General features: G+C 51.7%; 1 protein-coding gene across 4 annotated transcripts in view; it reads left to right on the forward strand.

The window, feature by feature from the left end:
* The window catches only part of LOC146816482 (exportin-5-like), a 1,867,381-nt gene that overhangs the window by 1,771,522 nt on the left and 74,240 nt on the right, over positions 1–21,619 (forward strand). For all 4 annotated transcript variants that reach the window (XM_085610326.1, XM_085610327.1, XM_085610328.1 and 1 more), the window contains one exon: positions 7,128–7,289. In XM_085610326.1, coding sequence (XP_085466452.1) covers positions 7,128–7,289 — 162 coding nt within the window. The remainder of the gene's footprint in view (positions 1–7,127; positions 7,290–21,619) is intronic.

The following is a 21,619-nucleotide window of genomic DNA, read 5'->3' on the forward strand; positions in this document are numbered from 1 at the left end:
CTTTGTGTTTGCTACTGCTTTTTTCTATCCTTTTCTTGTTTCTTCTTATTGTAGTGGATTATGTGAGCTGGTATTTCCTGCCAGGGTTTGGAATCTGAAGTAACTACGCTGTCCTACCTGTTCTGTATTTCGGTGGGTAACCCTTTCCTCAATATATTGTAGAAGAACATGACTTGTGGGCTCCTTGTTGGCCCATGGCTGTCTGGTTTCCTGTCCCCATCTTTCCCTCATTCTGTTTAGGAAATCATTTATGCTATCCTCTAGCTTCATGATCTCTGGCATTAGTCCTCCTGTACGTATTAAATGCGGTCCCGTCATGCTGAGAATGTGTTAGTGTGATTGCTGGAATGCGGGCTTGGGTGAACACTGTGTTTATCTGCTCCCCCATTAGGCTGCTTAACAGACTCCTAATGTCACTTATCGCTGGTGTTTTATTCGAAGCACGGAATCCATTTCCCTGCCCCATCCTGCAATAACGGTAACTTTGTCCTCAGCCCTTCTTTATCCATCTGGGCCCATGGCATGTATATAATCCCTGCCTTGCACTTCTGCAGTAACGGGCACATTCTTGATCTAGGTGACACTACGTGTTTCTCCTTAATATTGAGTTCCCTTCTTGCGAGGTATTCCTGCATGTAGAGGAAGTCCCAACTGGTGTTTCCTCCTTCATGCCGGATGCAATCCTCCACTACTGCTGTGTCCTCTGGTTCGAATGATCCTCCCCTTGGCCAAAAACGGTCGTTTTGGTCACTCTCCGCTGTCCAATCGGCTAATGGGTACATAAAAGTCTTGCCTTCCTTTTCTTGTATTATCTCCCTCTGAGTTGGTCTATCTTTGTCATGCACCCATGTGAAGCAGCGCATGTCCTCGTCGCTGCTACCCTCGTGTGTACGCAAAGATGCCAATGTGTTTTTCCTGTGTCGTGGGTGGATAAGGACCTGGCTGCTTTGGTCCATTATTTCTTGGTCAGCATCTTTCCTTTGTCGACTGAACGGTGTGACTCTGAGCCCTGCCACCAGTCTTTCATCTAACTCCATTTTGTCCCACAGCTGCACCCTGCACCTGGCCACACTTCCCTCATAAGAACAAACTGGTTACGTGCCCTTTTCCTCTCAAGCATCTGATCACGCCTCTCATCTTTGCGCCGTCTGGTCTGTCTCTTTTGTTTTGAGCTACGCGCGGCTATCATTGACCTGCCTCCACCCTCAATTTCAGCATCCATTTCCTCCTTGGCTATCTGGACAAACCCTGTGGCCTCAACCTCGTTATCAGTTCCCGGAGGACTGGAGCTCCCTTCCTTTCCCGAACTCGCTGAGTCGCTATTGAGAACCGCCACACACTTCCTTGATCCTCTTTTTCGCCTGCCTTAACCGGTGGGGGTGTGAGTTTTAATTGCCCTAGACGGGTCACGTGTCAAGCAGTGTGGGCGGGGAGTCGAGCTTTTGGTGACCCTCCGTAGGGATTTGGGCTGTGCCTGAGGCATTTGGGCTTGTTTGCTTTTGGTTCTCTATGGCTTAGACCTAACTGTACTTCATTCATTGGAGGGTTTGTCAGCTTCTATCTACTGCTGGATTTAAATATCCTAACGCAGGGGGAGCTGGTGTGAGGACATCCATCCATGCATATGGCGGGTGAGGTGCTGCAGGCTTACTCGTTAACAGCATTTTAGGGCTTTCGGTTTAAGCTTCTTCGAACATGGCCTATAATTCTAATAATGACTCTTGTCTCTAATATTTAGTTTGGTAGCATTGGACTTGCAGGACGCATATTTCCACATCCCCTTCCTTTCCGCATACAGACAGTACCTGCCGGTCACTGTGGGCCAAGAGCACTTTCAGTTTGCCGTGCTAACCTTCGTCCCTAATAGTGCCCCTCTGTAGTTCATCAAGGTGAGGTGGTGGTTCCAGCTCATCTGCTGAGGTCAAGGATTCCAGTCTTTCTCTTCCGCAACGAATGGCTGTTGAAGGCAGGCTCACAAAGGCACTGCGAGCCTCAAGCACTCACTGGGGTTTACTATTAACATGCCAAAGTCACACCTGACACCCTCTCAGACGCTGTCTTTCATTGGAGACTTCTGGATGCAGTGCAGTTTCGGGAGAGTCCAGGTTATTAAGGCTATGATAACCATGTTTCGGTCTATATCATGGATTTTGGTGAGGATGGCCCTGAGGTTGTTTCGCCTGCATCCTACTTGTAGCACATGCCCCTTGGCATATGCGGGCTCTGCAGTGGGACCTGAAGTTCCAGTGTGTGCATCATCAAGGGAATCTCTACAACATGGTCCAGATCTTTGAAAGAACTGAAAAAGACCTGCAGTGGTGGCTGATGAACCGCAATTGGGCCAGAGGCAGACCCCTCTCCCTTCACCAACCAGAGGTGACTGTTGTGACAGATGCTTCTCTCCTGGGTGGCAGCGATCATCTGGGAAAGGTGAAGATCAGAAGACTCTGGTATCCGGCAGAATCTGGGCTTAACATCAATCTGTTGGAGCTTCGGACGATCCGGCTGGCATTCGATCGGTCAATCAATCAGGGTTTGTAAAGCATAGCTACTCACCTGTGAAAGTCTTAAGGCGCTGTGGGTGGCACATCAGATCAGACTAGGTGATGAGTTCATCCGAAGAGCCAGGTCTTGAGGTCCTTCCTGAATTGCGTCAGCGAGGGTGATTTCCAGAGGGGGATGCACAGGGTGTTCCATGTCTTCGAGACAATGTAGGAGAAGGACATTCCTAAGTTCTGGCCTTGCGGATTCGTGGGACGGTAGCCAGGGAAAGGTGGGCGGAGTGCGGGTGTCTGTTAGGTACGTGGAACGTGAGGCAGTGATTCGGGTTTGCGGGTCTGGCGTTGTGAAGGGCCTTGTATGTATGGCTGAGGAGTTTGAAGGTTATTCTCTGCCCACTGGGCACCAGTGGATTTCGCGAATGTGCTGAGTTATGTGGCTGCGACGGGGGATGTTGAGGATTAGTCATGCTGTGGGGTTCTGGACATTCTGGAATCTTCAAAGGAGTTTCGGCTTTCTCCCGTAAATCAAGGGATGGCAGGTCTGGTGTTCAAATGTTGCAGAGATTCTGCTCAGGACATACCTATGCTTGGGACCATAGACCATCGGCATGTAGGGACTGAGTCACCATACCACCTTAGTACCCATGAGCCCTAGTCTGATTAGCTATAGTCCCTCACTTACTCTTCGAACCTTACCAGAGAAACAAATTAATTGGCACCCCAGAACACAACACTCGACCCTCTCAAGGATGTTGGTACAGGACACACCCTTTCGATATCTCATTCATACTCGTCCACAATAAAATGATCAAGAGACACGAAGGAGGTAAAAAATATATATTTAAACTATTGCGTCCTAAAATGCAGTCTTCGTGCCACAAATTCATACTAAAAATACTGTTAACATGGTCCATATACCATAAAAATTCCTGTCTTGTTATGAGACAATATCCTTACCCCCCCTTCTTTTCTACTGAAGAGCGGAGTGATTAAATATCAAAGATCTCTGGGATGAGTGGCGGACCCCTACCTTAGCATACATAGATGGACATTCTACATCCCAGCTGATGTGGTTATCTTGCCTCAGGACCTCCGCTCGGTGAGTTTGCTTGAACTCCTATGCTCAGTTATATGACAAGACATTCGTGCTCACAAAGCGCAGCTGCGTTCTCGTGTTGTGTCTAGGTGCTAGTGCCTGACCAGAGAAAATAACATGGGGCATTGTTGTTTGACCATGTCTGTGGTGTTCAGACTAAATCCCAGGAAAGACCAGAACACGAAAACATATGCAGATTCTATGTGAAAATACAGGGTGGCACAAAAGCATGCAGGTTTATATAGTAATGTGTGCAAATGAAAATGTGGCTTACAATGTGCACAATTAGGCTAACATAGGAAAAACTACAATGGTTGGTGCAGGTGGGATTGTGGTCAAGAAGCTTTTCACCTTTGGACATGGCTGGAACACCAGGGCATATCCCTGGTGGTTCAACATCTGGAAGGCTCTGTGAACACCAGAGCGGACAATCTCAGCTGTCGATACCTAGCAGATCACAAATGGTGTCTCCATCTGGAGATGACACAAGGTCTCTTTCAAGAGTGGGGAGAACCTTAGTTAGATCGGTTTGCCTCTGCCGAGAACACGCAATGTCAGCAGTTTTGCACACTGGAGTTTCCAAGGCAGCTCTAGCTCAGAGACATTTTTCGTCTCGAATGGAGCTCTTGCTTCCTATATGCCTTTCCGCTTATACCACTCCTGCCCAGAGTTCTCAAGAAGATCAGAAATTACTGGACCCAAGTAATTTTGTGGCTGCAGTTTGGGCATGGAGAGTCTGGTATCCTGAGCTGTTGAGCATGAGCATTGGTTCTCTGATCACGCTGCCTCCTCAGGAGGCTCTTCTGTCTCAGCAACAGAGCAGGATTCTGCACCCGAACCGGAAAACAATTTGCCTACATACATAAAGATTGAGTAGGGACAGTTTACAGCTTTCAGCCTTCTGCCCAAAGTCTGCAATATTATCTTGACATCCAGGCATCCATGTACAAAGACGTTATACGCCTGCCGTTGGAGCAAGTTTTTGGCATGGTGTACAGATAAACACATTGACACCATTTGGCAGCACCCCTTTCCCATCGCAGGTTCTTCTGTTCATCCTTTGCTTGGTCCAACAGGGCTCTGCTTTGGCCATTTTGAAAGGTTATCTTTCTGGCATTTCTGTGTTTGCCAGATCAGTCATCCCCTTTCAAATCCCCTATTGTACATAGGTTCCTGAAAGATCTCCAGCATATGTTCCCATAAGTGCCTTCTAATGTGCTCCAGTGGGTCTTTAACTTGATTCTTACATATCTGATGTGAGCTTCCTTTGAGCCGCTCCACAACTGCCCTCTCCGACTTCTAGCCATAAAAACGGCCTTCCTAGTAGTGATAAAATCTGCCCGGAGTGCCAGTGATTTACAAGCACTGTCTGCAAATCCTCCAAACCGTACCTTCTACCCAGACAAACTTGTCCCTCTGACTCGACCATCCTTTTTACCAAAGGTAGTAACTCCTTTCCATGTAGGCCAGTCTATCACTCTGCCTACCTTTTACCCTCTAAAGAAAAGGAGAGACTCCATCGGCTGGACACAAAAAGAGTGTTGCCATTCTTCCTTGATCATACTCGCGAGTTCCAGGTAGACGATCAACTCTTCTTGGTGTATGTCGGGAACAAGAAAGGGAAGGCGGTGCAGAAGCAGACCATCTCGCTGTGTATAGTGCTCTGCATATAAATCTGCTTCGCCAAAAATCAAACCCTTGAAGGTTTGCACACTCACTCTACCAAAGTCTACGTTGCGACCACTGCATTTTCCCTTAGAGTTCCTGTCCTGGATATCTGTCAGGCAGCAAAATGAGCATCCTTGTACACGTTTTTGAAGCAGTACATCCTGCACAGTCAGATACGACCTGATAGTAATTTTGTGAGTTCGTTTCTACAGGACCTTTTAGTCTAATCTGTATCGCAGTCCTTCCTCCTGAGAGGTATTGTTTGGGTATCTATTCTAAGGTAAGGAGTCTGCAGATAGAAGTCTCTTATCAGATGAACAAGTTAGTTACCTTCGATAATGCCTAATCTGGTAGAGACTCTATGTAGGTGCAGATTTGTTATCGATCCTTCCTGGTATGTGAACAGATGACAGTGTAAAGGATTTACCCCTGTAAGGGCCCTCGCTTTGCTCACCAGTGGGCAGTGTTCCTTGTGGTTTCACTCTTCTGACATGGAAAGTCGCCAAAAAAAAAAGACGTCAGCGCACTGGGGTGACGCCTATATATGCAACCCACACATCACTTCCGGCACGTTCGCGACGCCACCTACTAGTATGCAGAGGTACTGCTCACCAAAATTTTTCGGATCCAATCTGACGCCTGGGGAATATTCTAAGGTTAGGAATCTGCAGCTAGATAGTCCTTACTAGATAAGGCTTTACCGAAGGTAAGTACGTTTTTCTTTTGGGTCCTGTCAGTGGAGTATTGTATCTTGTGAAGCAAGAGATGTCAGAGTGAATCAGAGCTCAGTTTTCCAGGGCAAATTCTTCTCCCTCATTTTTGGTAAGGGGTATCCCTTGGCGACATGGGCTTTCCTTCCCACCTTTGCCAAACATGATTGTTTGGATTTGTAGATAAGAAGGGATGGCCATTTCGCACATTAAGTGCTGTTGGATTTTATGGTATAAGCATACCTTCAGACACACCTACAGATGCCCTGATTTGCAATCTATTCTATAGGTGAGGAATCTACAATAAAAGTATCTAACGGAAGAAAAAATTACTTGCATTCGCTAACAATCGATCTGGTCGTTAGTTTATTTTCTGGTGGAATCTTTATCTACCGGAGGATCACTCACCGCTCCCACCCACCTCCCTATTTTGATCAATTTCAATAGACAGCTTGTTAATAAGGTTCCAAGTTAAATCTTTGCAATGCAGAACTACTGATCGAAATCCTGCTCTCCTCTGCTCCACCTCTGCTGGTTCGGAAAAAATGGATACTGCTGGGTCATGTCCGTGGTGATAACTGGTGCCAAAACGAAGCTGAATGCCACATTTCCAGCCTGGCATCTGCGGTATTCAGCAGGTGAGGAACCTGCAGGTAGCCACCAAAATTATTGTTACTGAAGTTAAGAAGCTTATTTTTCTGGTCTCATGAATGCAAATCTGTGCACTACACGGTGTTAGTTATATAGTGTTGACAATTCTAAAGTGTGAGAGCGCACGTCAAGTATATATACTGTGGGTGCCCACTCACACTTTAGAATTGTCAGTGTTATATGTTCTGAGGTTTGTTGGCAGTCGGACCTCAGGGAGTGTGCACTATTTGCGAATAATAAGGCATAGACCTGTGCGATGTAGCAGGGCCACAACGGTCTTCAAATTTGATTAACTTAGTTATATAGCGACTGACTCAAAGTTTCAAGAAATAAGTCCCAACAAGTAGCCAATGGGCATGGAGTGCTTCGTGACTGAGGTAAATAATCTGTTTCCTGGAACTTTTCAGCAGTGTGTAATGTTAAACTCGTAGACTAAATACTGACTGAGTACAGTAACAGCAACAATCCCTAACTTTTCATTTGTGTCTTACATTTCTTTAGCGTCCTCGATACAGTCAACTGGCAGATGTGATGAAAACAGTCCTACATGTTAAAGAGCTTTACTTGAAGGAGTTTGATCAGAAGCTACTTAATCCAACTATTGAAGAACCAGATTCCAACCTTGCATACTATTTCAGACGCATATTTGAAGACTGCATAAAGGTATGTAAGTGTGTGCAGGCAACTTTTCTTGGCTTGTATTTGTTTATGGAGGGTTGATGTAGACAGAAGGAAACCTTCTGCTGAGTTAAGAGTTGTTACTCTGTATACAAAATACTCTTCTGTTTTAAGGGCTGGCCTTTTAATGCTCATACCACTTTTTTTCTGATTCAGTGAAAGGCAAATCTACTACATTCTCCTAATTCTGGTCCTTATCTTTTTTAGTGAAATTTTCTGGTCTTTGGGTACTATTTTGATTTTCTTTAGTTTCTTTTTCAGTGTTGACTTTTGGGTAGCCTTAATACTTTATTCTTTACGGGCACAGAGGGGCATCAAAATGATGATTTTCCTGAAATCCTTACCTTTACAAAGCACGTAACCAGTATTTTCCAATGTGGAATTCGAATCAACCCTTTGAAATGGAAATTTCAATGTTTGCATTTAATATCTAGTAGTATAGAAATCTAACAGCATCTTTAAAACTCAGTTATTTGTGGGGTTTTCTTTAGGCTTTGTGGCCTATAAGTATCTCCTCTTGGTATCTGTGACATTTTCACATGGTTAGTTCTTCGAATACCAAGACTGCTGATCTCATGGAAAACACTTCTGAATCTACAAGTTGTTGTACGTGCTTCATCTGCTTAAGCTTTCTTCTCCATGTATACTCCCTCCTATAAAAGTAGGGTTGCCCATAGATCTCACTCCAAATATTTAGTTTAATAGAACGCTTTGTAAGCTGTGCACCTCACTCCCCAGTGTAGTTGTGCCATAAGGTAGCACAGCTGAAAGGCAAACATCAGAGAATGTAGGGCCAAATGTACAAAATTTAGAGACTGTGAATTCTTTATTGCGATTCTTACTGAATTGCAATTAGGAAAGCGCAATTCCTAATGTGCAAAATGCACAAGTTACTTACCATCGGTAATGATATATCTGTAAGAATCATTAGTTAGTTATAGATTCCTTACCTTAGAATTACCCCCAGGCGTCAGACTGGATCCGTAAAGTTTTTTCGTCAGTAGTGCCTCTGCACGTCGGAAAGTGGCGTTGGTCGGGTCCGTCGTTGGCGTCGTGGTCGCCAGGACGACGTCGCGGCAGCTACTTGGACGCCGCCCTCGCGCACTGACGTCAATTCGGTACACGATTTTCCGCGCCAGAAACTCAGAGCCATGCAAGACACTGACAATTGGTGCACAAAACTAGGTCCCTGAAAGGATATCCTTAACCCTAGATATCAGTTCGCAGATGGGGGGGGCAGTAAGAAATCTATAACTTACTAATGTTTCTTACAGATATATCGTTACCGAAGGTAAGTAACTTGTGCACCTGAAAGAAACACGTAGGTTATAGATTCCTTACTTTAGAATAGATACCACAGCAATACCAACCCCGGTGGTGGGTTTGTGAACCAAGATCACACCAGAAAGTCCTGGAGAACAGAACGGCCAAAGAAGCCGTCTCTCTGGACTTGGCTGTCCAGGCAGTAGTGTTCGGTGAACGTGTGCAGCGATGCCCACGTGGCCGCCTGACAGATGTCATTCAGAGGCTCTCCTCTTCCCAAGGCAGTAGTGGCTGCCATCGCCCTGGTTGAGTGAGCTCGTAGCCCGGATGCAGGCTCTTTTTTAGCCAGAGAGTACCAAGCCTTAATTCACAACACAACCCATCAAGAAATGGTGCTTTTGTGTACGGCCTGACCCTTCTTTCCATCCATGTAGCCAACAAAAAGTTGATCATCCACCTGGAACTGTTTTGTGCAATCCAGATAGAAGGAGAGCGCATGCTTTGGGTCCAGGCGGTGGAGCCTCTCATCTTCTTTTGAAGGATGCAGAGGCGGAAAGAAGGTGGGCAAAGTAATGGTCTGCCCGATGTGGAAGGCAGTGACCACCTTAGGAAGAAAGGATGGACGGGCCCTGAGAACCACCTTGTCTGGATGAGCAGACAAGAAAGGAGGTTTTGAAGAAAGAGCCTGAAGCTCACTCACCCTTCTAGCAGAAGTGATGGCTACCAGGAAAGCAGTCTTAAGAGTCAAGAGACGTAAAGGACAGTTATGACGTGGCTCAAAGGGAGCGCACATTAAATAAGTTAGCGCAAGATTCAAATCCCACTGAGGCATAACGAAAGGGATTGGAGGGAAAAGATGTGTTAAGCCTTTTAAGAAACGGTTAACTACCGGACACTTGAAAAGAGAAGGCTGATCTGGTAGCCGAAGGAAGGCAGAGATAGCAGAAAGGTAGCCCTTGATAGTGCCCAGAGCAGAGCCCCGCTGGGCTAAAGAGAGAAAGAAAAAGAGTACTTCTGAAAGAGGGGCAGAAAGGGGATCCACAGCCTTTGCTGTGCACCATGCCACAAATTTGTTCCACCTGCAGGCGTATACCGTGTTTGTGGAGGGACGCCTGGCTGCCAAGATTACATCATAGACTTCGGGAGGCAGGTCGAAAGACGTCAACTGCCACTGCTCAATCTCCATGCATGGAGATAGATGCTAGACTGGTTTGGTGGAGAACCGTCCCCCGCTGCTGCGACAGAAGATCCTCCCGAAGAGGCAGCCTGATCGGAGGATTGATGGCCATGTTGAGCAGCTCGGGATACAAGACTCTTCGTGCCCAATCCAGAGCCACAAGAATGACTTAGGCCTGGTTGCACCTGATCTTCTTCAGCACTCTGGGCAGAAGTGGTATAGGCGGAAAGGCGTACAACAGACCGCAACTCCACTTGCAACAAAAAGCGTTGCCAAGCGAGCGCCGCGTTGGAAATTCCAATGCGCAGAATTGCTGACTGTAAGAAACTGCCTCTATATATACTGCACCAAAGTGAGGTACAGTGTGTATAGAGTCCAAGAGTCCCCAGAGGTAGGCAGAGGTTAAAGTTAGATAGAACCTTACTCTCTAAAGTGGTAGCTTGGTCGAGCAGTAAGGACAGGGTTAAGCATTTGCTGTGCACACTCAGTCAGCAAATGAATTCACACACTCAAGAACTGAACTCTAGGCCAATTGTTTTTGTATAAAAAATATACTGTTGTTTATTTTTGGAACCAAGCAAGCCTGGTACAGGTAAGTATTAAATACTTTTCAGTAATAAGTTACTGGATATAGAACTGTTTGAAAATGCAATAGGAGGAGGAGCCTAGCGCGCAACCAAGATGGCCGCGTAGGTGCGAGGCTCCCGAGGACCTCCGCGACCTCCTGAATTAATCCTGGCGATATCCTGTCCTTGTTGAGGGGACTGTGTCGGTGAACCCGAGCTGAGGCGCCACCGGTTTTTTGGGCTCGAATCGGACCCCGAACACCGGTGGGAGCATCGATTGAAGGTTGCGGCCTTCTCCTCGCCGGCCCCCCGGATTGGAGTAGTGGGGCGATCCGGGGACGAAGTGAATAACAGCGGCGAGCGGGGCTGGGCGACTCGCGTACCCCGCACTTTCACTTTCGCTTTTGCGCCCTCCTTGCCTCAGGCGGGGTCGGGCTGCGGAGCGGGGTGCGGTGGTGTTGCCTTGTCCAGGTGCCCGGCTGACCCGCCGGCGGTGGGTCGACCCGCGGCCCGGTGGTCGCCCCCGCCCCCCCCCCCCCTGACACCCGTGATTTGGTGTGGCGGCCCGTTTGGAGATCTTGGCACGACGGTGGAAGGGCCAGCATGTCCACCAAACAAGATGGCGACCGGGCGAAGATGAAGACAACCCGCCGTGGCACGGCGCACCAGGCCAATAGTATGGATCGCTATACGCTCCAGAAGGGTTCTCCGGAGACATCGCGGTCATCCCTGGTGGGCCCGACGGAGGCTCCTGCCCAACCGGTGGATCTGACCCTCCGGGACGTCATGGGCGCCATCGCAGAGATGAAGGCCTCAGTGGACCAGCGTTTCGATACCTTGGCGCAAAAAATTGACTCGGTCCTGGTGGATGTGGGCCTTGTGAGGGCAGACTTGTCAAAAACGAACGACCGAGTTGACTCCCTGGCCCACACCACAACGAGCCTCACTACGGACGTGGTGGCCCTCCAGAAGGAGGTGCGCCGGCTTGGCCAGGCGAGCGCCCTGATGGACCGGCGACTGGAGGATTCCGAGGGTCGGGCCCGGAGGAACAATGTTCGCATTATTGGTGTGCCGGAGGGCCGAGAGGCGGAGGCGGCAGATCTCTTCGTGGAAGAACTGATCCTGACCCATCTCCAGCCCCGGGGGCTGAGTAAGCTTTTTGCGGTGGAGCGTGCCCACCGGGTCCCTGGGGGCCGCCCCAAGACCGGTGCCCCGCCGCGGCCTATTATTGCCCGGATTTTTAATTTCCGGGACAGAGACGCCATCCTCCAGACCTCCAGGCAACAGGGACCGGTCAGGCTGGACAACATGGATGTACACTTCTACCCAGACTTTACTCCGGCGGTCCAGAAGCCGCGACAGAGCTTTCTTGGTATTAAACGTCGCCTAAGGGACCTAAACCTCAAGTACTCAATGCTCTTTCCGGCTAAGCTGAGGGTGGAGGTGGATGGCCGTACGCACTTCTTCGACCGGCCCGAGGTGGCTGGGGACTGGTTAGATACTTTGCCTGGAGATCGGGGTGGGGGGGGCGCGGCTGGCGGGGAGGGCCCGCCGGAGCAGAATTGAGGGGTGACTGTACAGGCCTTGCTCTGGATATTGTTCCTTTACCATATATTGCTTTCGTATGTTCCCCTCCCATGGAGGTCGGGTGGGGTCTGCTGGGGGCTTCCCTCCTCCTCGGGGGGACTAGTTAGTACTTAGCTATGGGGCGACAGGCACACTGCACTTTGGGGGGGCTGTCTGGGCTCATGCAGGGGTGCAGGGAGGGGGGAGTTCTGTTGGGACCGGGGGGTGGGGGGGGTGTGTTGTTTGTTAGCACCACAAGGCAAACCCGCAACTGTTTTGTTGTTTTTAAGATGCTCGGTGGGGGGCGACCGATTGTTTTGACGTATGATGGGGGGTAGGGATTTGATTGTGTTGTCATGGAATGTTAATGGCCTGGGGGATAGGATTAAGCGTGGTGTGGTCCTGCAGTATTTAAAACGTATTTCTCCAGATGTTGTCTTCCTGCAGGAGACACACCTTATAGGTAACACCTTTCATGCAATGAATCGGCGGGGATATCGTTTGGCGGCCCATTCCGGCTTCACTTCGGGCTCGCGGGGGGTGGGTATTATGGTCAAGAACTCGCTCCCGTTGGAGATTGACGAGGTGCGCCATGATGAGAGGGGACGTTACACTGTTCTGGTGGGACGAATGGAGGGTAGAGTGTTTATCTTTATATCAGTGTACGTCCCGCCTGGGTTACAAGCCACTACATTTGCGGACCTGGGGCGCCTCCTTCTGGACCTTCCGGGTGGCCTGTTGGTGGTTGGAGGGGACTTTAACGCGGTTGCCTCTGGGTCTATGGATCGCCATCCCCCTAGGGACCTCCCCCGGGCACAGGCGTGGCTGCCCGGCCTTTTAGACACGCTGGGCCTGGTGGATTGCTGGCGCTTAAAGCATCCCGTATTGCAACAGTACACCTTCCACTCGGGGGCCCACGGTAGCCTCTCGCGGCTTGATTACATCCTTGTCCCGGCGGCCCAGGCAGGGAGGGTGGGGGAGGTGCGCCATTTGGCACGGGGTATCTCAGACCACTCCCCATTGCTGTTGCATTTCGATGTCTTCCCGAGGGGGGATGGCAGAGTGGCCCCGATCAATGCATGGTATTTGCGCGACCCCACCATTCGTGCCGACTTGATCAAATCCTTACAGCGCTATTTCGATGAGAATGTGGGGTCGGTCCCGTCTGCCATCTCCCTGTGGGGGGCTTTCAAGGTGGTTCTTAGAGGGGAGGCCCTCTCCTTTATTTCCAATGCCCGGCGGCGCGAGCGGGAGGAGGTGACCCGGGTTGAGGCCGAGATTGCAGAACTGGAGGGTGACCTGGGGAGCGGGGTAACAGACGCCAAGTTGCATGTTTTGCACTTAAAGCAGGCGGCCTATCGGGCCCTCGTCACGGAGGCGGCCAGGGGCCTCAGTAGAGAGCAGCAGGGGCGATTGTATGATGTGGGTGACAAGGCTGGCAAATTGATTGCGTGGTTGGACAGGAGGGAAAGAGCGAGCCGCGTGGTGCCTTTGATTGAGAGCGTGGATGGTGTGTGCGTCACTGAGCCGGAAGCCATTGTCTCCTGCTTCGCGGATTATTTCCGCGAAGTCTACTCCCCGGTCTCTCCCTGCTCGGAGGAAGATTCCCATGCCTTGCTTCGGGACATCGCACTGCCCTCCCTTACGGTGGAGGACAGGGATTCGCTGGATGCCCCGCCCACCTCGGACGAAATTGCCTCGGCTATTCGCTCGGTTGCATCCGGCAAGGCCATGGGCCCCAATGGTATTCCCATTGAGCTATACAAGCTACGCCCGGATGTGTTGGCGCCCCACCTGCGCGCGATGTTCCTTGCGGCCCACTCGCAGGGCTCCCTCCCGCCTGACCAGCGTCTGGCTACAATTGTGGTGATCCATAAGGAGGGGAAGCCCCGTGAGCGGGTCACATCCTATAGGCCGATTTCGCTTCTGAACGCGGAGCCCAAAATCCTCGCCAAGGTGTTGGCCAACCGGTTGGTTGGCGTGGTGGGCGATTTGGTCCACCAAGACCAATCGGGCTTTATACCACACCGCAACACGGCGCTTAATCTGCGGCGCTTACACGGGGTGCTCGCGCGTGTCCCATTTGTGCGGGAGCCGGCCATCTTGGCGTCCTTGGACGCCACCATGGCGTTTGATACGCTCGAATGGCCATATATTTGGGCGATGCTGGCGAAGTTTGGGTTCGGCCCGGGTTTCGTCAGCTGGGTCAAATTGCTATACTCGGGCCCGTTGGCGCAGGTGGTGGTGAATGGGCGAGTATCTGCCCCATTCGCGCTGGGGCGGGGCACGCGACAGGGTTGTCCCCTGTCGCCTCTCCTGTTCGCCCTGGCCATGGAGCCCCTGGCGGAGTGGTTGCGGTGGCACCCTTCTATCCGTGGTCTCCGCTGGACCCCCGAGCATGAGGACCGCGTGTCCCTCTATGCTGACGATATCCTTTTGTATCTCGCCTCCCCGCGCAAGTCACTGATCGTCCTGGTGGATGTTTTGCGCTCCTTCGGTCGCAACTCAGGCCTGGTCATCAACTGGGCGAAATCCTGTGTCTATGTGCTCTCCGGGGAGGCCCCGGTCTTGCCACGGGACTGTCCGATCCAGATTGCCTCCCAGGGTTTCCGATACCTGGGTATATATATCACTCTTGACCCGGAGGCCCGCTATGAGCGGAACTTGCTGCCCCCCCTCCAGCGTCTGAGGGAGGACGTGGTGCGCTGGCGGCGTCTGCCGCTCTCGCCGCTCGGCCGAGCGGCCTTATTTAAAATGATGTCCCTGCCGCGCTTCCTCTACGCCCTCCAGAATACCATGGACCTGGTCCCGGCACGCTACTTTCGCGAGGTGGAGGGCCTCCAGCGGCGCCTGTTCTGGGACGGGAGGCCGCGTATTGCTCTGGCTAAATTGACGCTCCCGTGGTACGATGGAGGGGTCGCCCTCCCGGACATCAAACGGTATTACTGGGCCTCCCAACTAGCTGCAATTAATCATGGCCTTTACGGGCCCGCCTTGAACCCGGCATTTGAGATGGACAGGACGCTTCTGCCCGGTGCCGATTATAATCGAGCGCTCTACTCTGGCGCGCCCGACTCCCATTTGACGGGACCGACGCGTGTCATGGTGCGTGTCTGGCACGCGGCTAATGCAGCTATGGGGTGGAAGGACCGTTTGACCCGAGCGTCTCCGCTGTATGCATCTGAGAGGTTGGGCTCCCTGTGGACGTCGAAGGGCTTCGAGAAGTGGGACACGATCGGAATCAGCACGGTGGGAGATCTCTGGACGAGGGGGGGATTCAAAACTTTTGAGACGCTGCAGGCGGAGTTTCAGCTGCAGGGCAGTGAGTACTTTCGGTACCTACAGGTCCGCCATGCGCTGGGCTCCGTCTTCCCGGATGTTGCATCCATTCCGGAGTCTTCCCCCCTGGAGGACAGAGTGCTAGATGGCCATGTCCCGGACAGCACGATCTCCCTCATATACAAAAAATTGATTAACGATAGATCGTGTCTGCTGACTAGTCTCCGCGAGGCTTGGGTTGCCGACGGGCTGGAGCTGGACGACGAGGATTGGATCTCCGCGGTGGCCTCTCCGAAAGAGGTGGCCATCCCGGCTCGCCTTCGTTTCATCCAGCTCAAGATCCTTCACCGGGTCTACGTGACGGGGCCAAGGCTTTTACGTATGGGTTTTGCCGGTGATGGAATGTGTAAGCGTGGCTGTGGTGCGTTGGCGACTTTCATGCATATACTGTGGGAGTGCCCGAAGGTGGAGCGATTCTGGCGTGGTGTGCATGAGGTTCTACGAATGGTTACGCGTGTCGCGCAGCTGCCTGAAGCGAGGAGATGCTTGCTGAATGTCTGGGAACCAAGTGACTACTCGGTCCCGCAGGCGCGGTGGGTGACTCTGGGATACATGATAGCCAAGCGTGATATTGCCCAATTGTGGGGATCCCAGAGGCCCCCTGCGGTGTCGGCCTGGAAAGAGCATATGGATTGGTGTATGTTTCGTGAAAAGGTGGTGTATGTGGCGAGGGGTAAGCCTGGGGCGTGGATGAAACTCTGGGGCCCCTGGAACGCCTACCGCGGGGGTATTTGTGAGCCACCTCTGCTACCGGCGGCCTCGCCGGCTCCGTCTCCCTAGATGGCGCCCCTCCCTTGGCCGCGGGCGCGCGGTCCCCCAGTCCCTGATCTACTCCCGTCCCCCTCTTCAGAATTTTGCTGCTGGTTTGGATCCCCCACTTATGGAGCACGTGTTGTCACTTTGGATTGAGGGTTGCCTTGCGGTTGTGGTTTGTTTACGTTGTTTTGCTTTAAGAAAATGGAACCGTACTGTGGGCATGGAGCTGTGAGGCCTGCACCATTGATCACTCCTGTCTTCCTACTGTGCACCGCTGAGAAAGTTTTTTGCTGTATGTATGTAATATGCTTTTGATGCTCTAGCGGCCGGCCGTGTGGTTGTAGGCCCATACCTGTAACTTCTATGAACTGCAATAAACGGTTTCAAAAAAAAAAAAAAAAAAAAAAAAAAGAAAATGCAATAGGAATGGTTCTTTGTTTGATTTACAGGGGAGCAGTAGTATACAACACTTAGCAAATACAGTACATTGGAATGAATAGGCTTTTTCAATAAATAGCAGGTGTTACTTTTACTTTACTTTTTCTAACTCAGTGCTGGATGCTTAGATTCAGCACTGGGATATGTCCTGCAAACAGGTGAGAAAACAAATTTACGATTTTTAAGGAATATCTTTAGTTTTCAAAACTCCACACTTTGTCATTTTTTGGAGGGAAAATTGTCAATGTTATCCTACGGAGGAAAAACAGGTTATTGGTTTGCAGGTAAGTAACCGACTGTGGAAGTTAAGGTTCTGAGGTTAGAGTCAGGGGTCTCCCAGGGTCAGCAATGCACTGTTGTTGCACCCTCAGCGGCACTATGGCGGTCGGGTGCATTGTTGAGGCCCGATGTTATCCAATGGGGGATAGGGGGCCTCCGGTTGGTGGCTGCTGGCAAGCAGGCCACTGGTTTGTGGAAGCAAAGCTCCTAGGGTGAAGCTCAGGGCAAGTTGGGGACCAAAGTAGCATCAAAGGTGCACCCTCAGCGGCACTCGGGCGGGCGGGTGCAGAGTGCTGTTTTGAGGTCGGGTGCCGTGTTGTTTTCAATGGAGAACCTCCGGGACAAAGAAACACTGCAGGCTCGGGGACGCGGATCTTCCAGGTACGACCACCACTTCGAGGGGTAAGTTGGGACGTTGAGGGTTGGTTAGGCACCATTGGTTTGGGCGCACAAGGCCGTGGGGCGTCTGGTGCAGGGGTGCCTTTGGACGTCGGATTTTCTTACCCGCTCTGGTCGCGGTAGGGGAGGTCCTCTGGATTGAGGCTGCAGGCATCGTCTGGAGGCTTGAGGCAGGTCAGGGGTCGCCGGATCCCGGGTCAGGATTACCGGGGGGACCTCCTTGTGGTATTTTTCCACTCAAGCTCAGGCCGGATTCGGCGGGTGCAGAGTGGGCTGGATTCGCGGTTTCTGGCTGGCACCAGAGGCTGCAGTTTAAACACGTCCGATGTGTGAAGGCAGGCAGGTCCTCCGGGGTTTGTCAGGTTGCTGGCTGCTGGACACGCCAGGGTTTCGCAGGAGCAGATTTGAGGGGACACTGGCCTGTAGGGCTGGTGCCAAGTCAGTGGGCATCGTCCTCTTGTTAGCTCTGCACGGCTTCTTGTCCTTCCTCTTCTCTTCTTTTCTTGTGGTTTCTGGATCTGCGGAGGAAGGTTCAGGGTGCCCCTAAATTCTAAATTTAGGGGCGTCACAGGTAGGTAAAGGTCAGGGACCAATGGGTCCCTTCCCTGTGGCGGGTACACCCCCTATTCTGCCACTCTCCAGTGGGAGGGGGGCAGGAGCTTGTCCCTGATTGGCTGGGTCCCCCCATCCTCAAGATGGCGCGGACTCGAGGTTGTGCTTCACCTCGTCTCTCCCACCTTAGGGATGGAGTTGGCAGAGGTGGGCACGCCTCTCTTCCTCACTTATTTTTCCCGCCGGTTCTCCCGCCCAAAGTGTGGGGTAGAACGAGTGGAGACCAGTTGCTGAAAGCAGCAAATGGTCTGGAGAGGCTCACAAAGGCGGCATGCCTTTGAAGCTTTTCCTTCGTGAACCCTGCCCATCCTGGGGGAGGAGGCTTGGCACCTCGTCCTAGGATGTGCATTGTTTCAGGCCCCCGAGAGCAGCAAGCTCTTGGCCCAGTGGTCCAGAAACATGTCTGGTGGTGGCAGCCTATGCAGCCACTCGGTCAGGTCACTAGAGGTTGGTCGAGTTTCAGGGGGCATCTCTAACGTGGTGCATTTTACATTAAATCCCACACTGGCATCAGTGTGGGTTTAATGTGCTGAGAAGTTTGATACCAAACTTCCCAGTCTTCAGTGTAGCCATTATGTTGTTGTGGAGTTCGTAATAACAACCTCCCAGCACCATATACTCTTAATGGCAGCACTGCAGTTAAAGTGCCCAGGAATGGACCTGGGTACTGTAGGGGTACAGGGCTTGTGCACCTGTACCCTCACCACCGGCATTGGGCACCCAGCTAGAGGGGTGACTGATGTATGCCATGGCAGTGGTTTGTGGGCATGGCACACAGGGATGTGTGCCATGTCGACTCTTCACTTTGTTCTGCACCAAGACACACAGCCTGCAAAGGCAGTGTGTGAGTGTCAGGGTACAGGGCCTCTAAGGGTGGCACAGTAAGTGCTGCAGCCCTTGGAGGCCTTCTCTGGTCACAGTGCCCTGGGTACCTGCGGTACCATTTACCAGGGGCTGACATGTAGCCAGAGATGCCAATTGGGTTTAGGCTTCCATGCAGTTTTAGGGAAGGAACATTGGCCCTGGGTACCTGATTAGCAGAAGCCCAGGGCACACTCAGTCAAAGAACATTAGCAATTCAGCAAAAAGTGGGGGCATACCATGCAAGAAAGAGGGCACTTTCTCACATCGACATTGCACATTCTCTTCAGTGGCGAATACATCTAACCAAGGCTCTCCCCATTGTTGAAAGAGATCTTGCACAACCTCCGAGTGAAGACGCCATTCGTGATCCATCATGCACCTGCGGCTGTATTCGTCCGCCCTGGCGTTCAGAGAACCTGCCAGGTGTTGAATCACCAAGGAAATGCCTTCATGTTCCAGCCATGTCCAGAGGCGGAGGGTCTCCTGACATAGGGTCCACAACCCCACCCCGCCCTGTTTGTTGCAATACCACATGGCATGGTGTTGTCCGTGAACACCTGCACTACTATTCCCCGGACAGAAGGAAGGAATGCCTTCGGTGCAAGATGAATCGCCCGGAGCTCCAGAAGGTTGATGTGAAGCTCGGACTCCACGGAGACCAGAGGCCTCTGATCTCTGCCTCTCCCATGTGGCCGCCCCATCCCAGAAGGGAGGTGTCCGTCACCACAGTGTGGTCTGGTTGGGGAAGGGAGAGGGATCTGCCATTGACCCAATCCTGGTTCGTGAGCCACCACTGCAATTGTCGAACAGTGCCCTCCGAGATCTGGACGCAATCGGACAGGTTCCCCTGATGCTGCGCCCACTGGAACTTCAGGTGCCACTGCAGAGCCCGCATATGCCACCAGGCATGATCAATCAGCAGGATGCAGGAGGCCATGAGGCCCAGCAGCCTCAGAGACATTCTGACCGAAACCCGGGACAGAGGCTGAAAGATCGGAATCATAGCCGGATATCCCGGACCTGCTGTTCGGGAGGATAGACGCGAAACTGCGTTGTGTCCAGAACCGCTCCGATAAAGAGGAGCTTCTGAGAGGGAATCAGATGCGACTTCGGCACATTGATGGAGAACCCCAGCATATGCAGGAGGTCGGCCGTAGTCTGGAGGTGGGAGATGACTGCCTGGGGCGAGCCCGCCTTCAACAGCCAGTCGTCGAGATAGGGGAAGACTGAAATCCCTGATCTGGACAGATGAGCTGCGACCACCGCCATCACTTTCGTGAACACCCGAGGGGCGCTGGTAAGGCCAAAGGGGAGCACGGTGAACTGAAAGTGCTCGTGGCCTACCGTGAACCGCAGGTAACGCCAGTGGGCCGGCAGGATGGTGATGTGAAAATAAGCGTCCTGCAAGTCCAACGCTACCATCCAGTATTGCGGGTCGAGGGCAGACAAGACCTGAGCAAGCGTCATCATTTTGAACTTCTCCTTCCGGAGGAAGCGTTTGACATCCCTGAGGTCCAAAATAGGGCGCAGGCCCTTGTCCTTGGGAACCAGAAAGTAGTGGGAGTAACGACCATGACCTACTTCTGGGACAGGAATGCGCTCAATGGCTCCCTTGGCCAAGAGAGCTGTAACTTCCTGCAGGAGAAGGGCCAGATGATCCTCTGACATGCAGTGGTATCGCGGTGGTATGGCTGGAGGTGTAGTCTCGAAGGGGAGGTAGTAGCCCCTACGGACTATTTGCAAACCTCACCTGTCCGCAGTGATGGTGCGCCAGTGGGGAAGGTGATGGCGAATCCTGCCGCCCACTGGCTTTTGATGGGCCTCAAAGGTTGTACTAGGAGGGTTTGGAGGCTGCTGCAGAGGGGGGGGTTGGTGGACTGGCCCGCCCACCCCAAAAACCTTGCCGGTTGTTTCCACGTCCCCGGCCGCGCGAAGGTTGGGTAACTTGCTGCGGCTTGTGGCCCTGGGTGGGACGTAGCTGGACATCCCTTCCGTAGGCACGAAAGGGGCGAAAAGCAGACTGCGTCGGACGGGAGGAGAGGCCCAAGGACTTGGCCGTAGCCCATGAGTCCTTGAAGCACTCTAGGGCGTTGTCTGCTTTGTCGCCAAAAGGCGACGGCCATCAAAAGACATGTCCATCAAGGTGTTCTGGACATCCCCTCATCCAGGCGTAGTGACGAAGCGCTACCGTCGTTGAAATGGTCCTGCCCTGAGAGTCGGCGGTGTCTAGCCCACAACGGATTTAAAACTTTGCTGCATCTCTCCCGGGTGCAACAGCCTGGGAGAGCACTGCCCGCGCCTCCTCCGGACACTGAGGCAGCACTTGCGCTACCTGTGAGAAGTTGGCCTGGTATATGCTGGTCACTAGTTAAAGTGGCCACCTTGCACCAGTACAATTCGACTCTTATGGTAGATAGGTTTAAGACAACCTTTTTAAGAAAGCTATCCTAGTGGTAGCTGTGGAGAGCAGCCTTCAGGCTAAGTCTTTAGAGGAATTTAAAGCAGCTTGTTTTACCTTATAATCTCTTGAATTACCAAATGAAAGGACACCACACAGGTATATATATATAAAATATATATGTATTTATTTCTAACACACTCTACTAATCTCTTGATGAGATTAGAAGTCAAGGACATATGCAAAAATCAACAGTTCACAACAATTTAAGCACATATATTGCTGGGGCCCTAGGGGTGTACCAGACCATATACTAAAAAAGAGACTTAGGAAGATCGACTTGCGAGGGGACAAGGCCAAGGGCCTGTAGAAGCGCCGGGGCCTCACTAATCTATCCAAGGCAGATAAGTAAAGGACCCACGGGAGACGTATGCAGTGTGAGAACACAGCCGCAGATCCCAATAAACTTCAATGAAGCAAGTCGCGGTTGGAATTTTAAAGTTTTAGGATACTTCGGGAGAGTCTACAAGCAAGTCACTTACAGGGTAAGTAGTTCTAGAGCCAACACCCACAGGAGCACCGTAGTGCTGGAGTTACCTCACCCAGGGAAGCCGGGTGCATAGATGTCTTTTGGTGTCGGGTCGCGGCGTCGTTTTCA

The sequence above is a fragment of the Triturus cristatus genome, chromosome 6 (assembly GCF_964204655.1).
Source record: "Triturus cristatus chromosome 6, aTriCri1.1, whole genome shotgun sequence".
Lineage (NCBI taxonomy): Eukaryota > Metazoa > Chordata > Amphibia > Caudata > Salamandridae > Triturus > Triturus cristatus.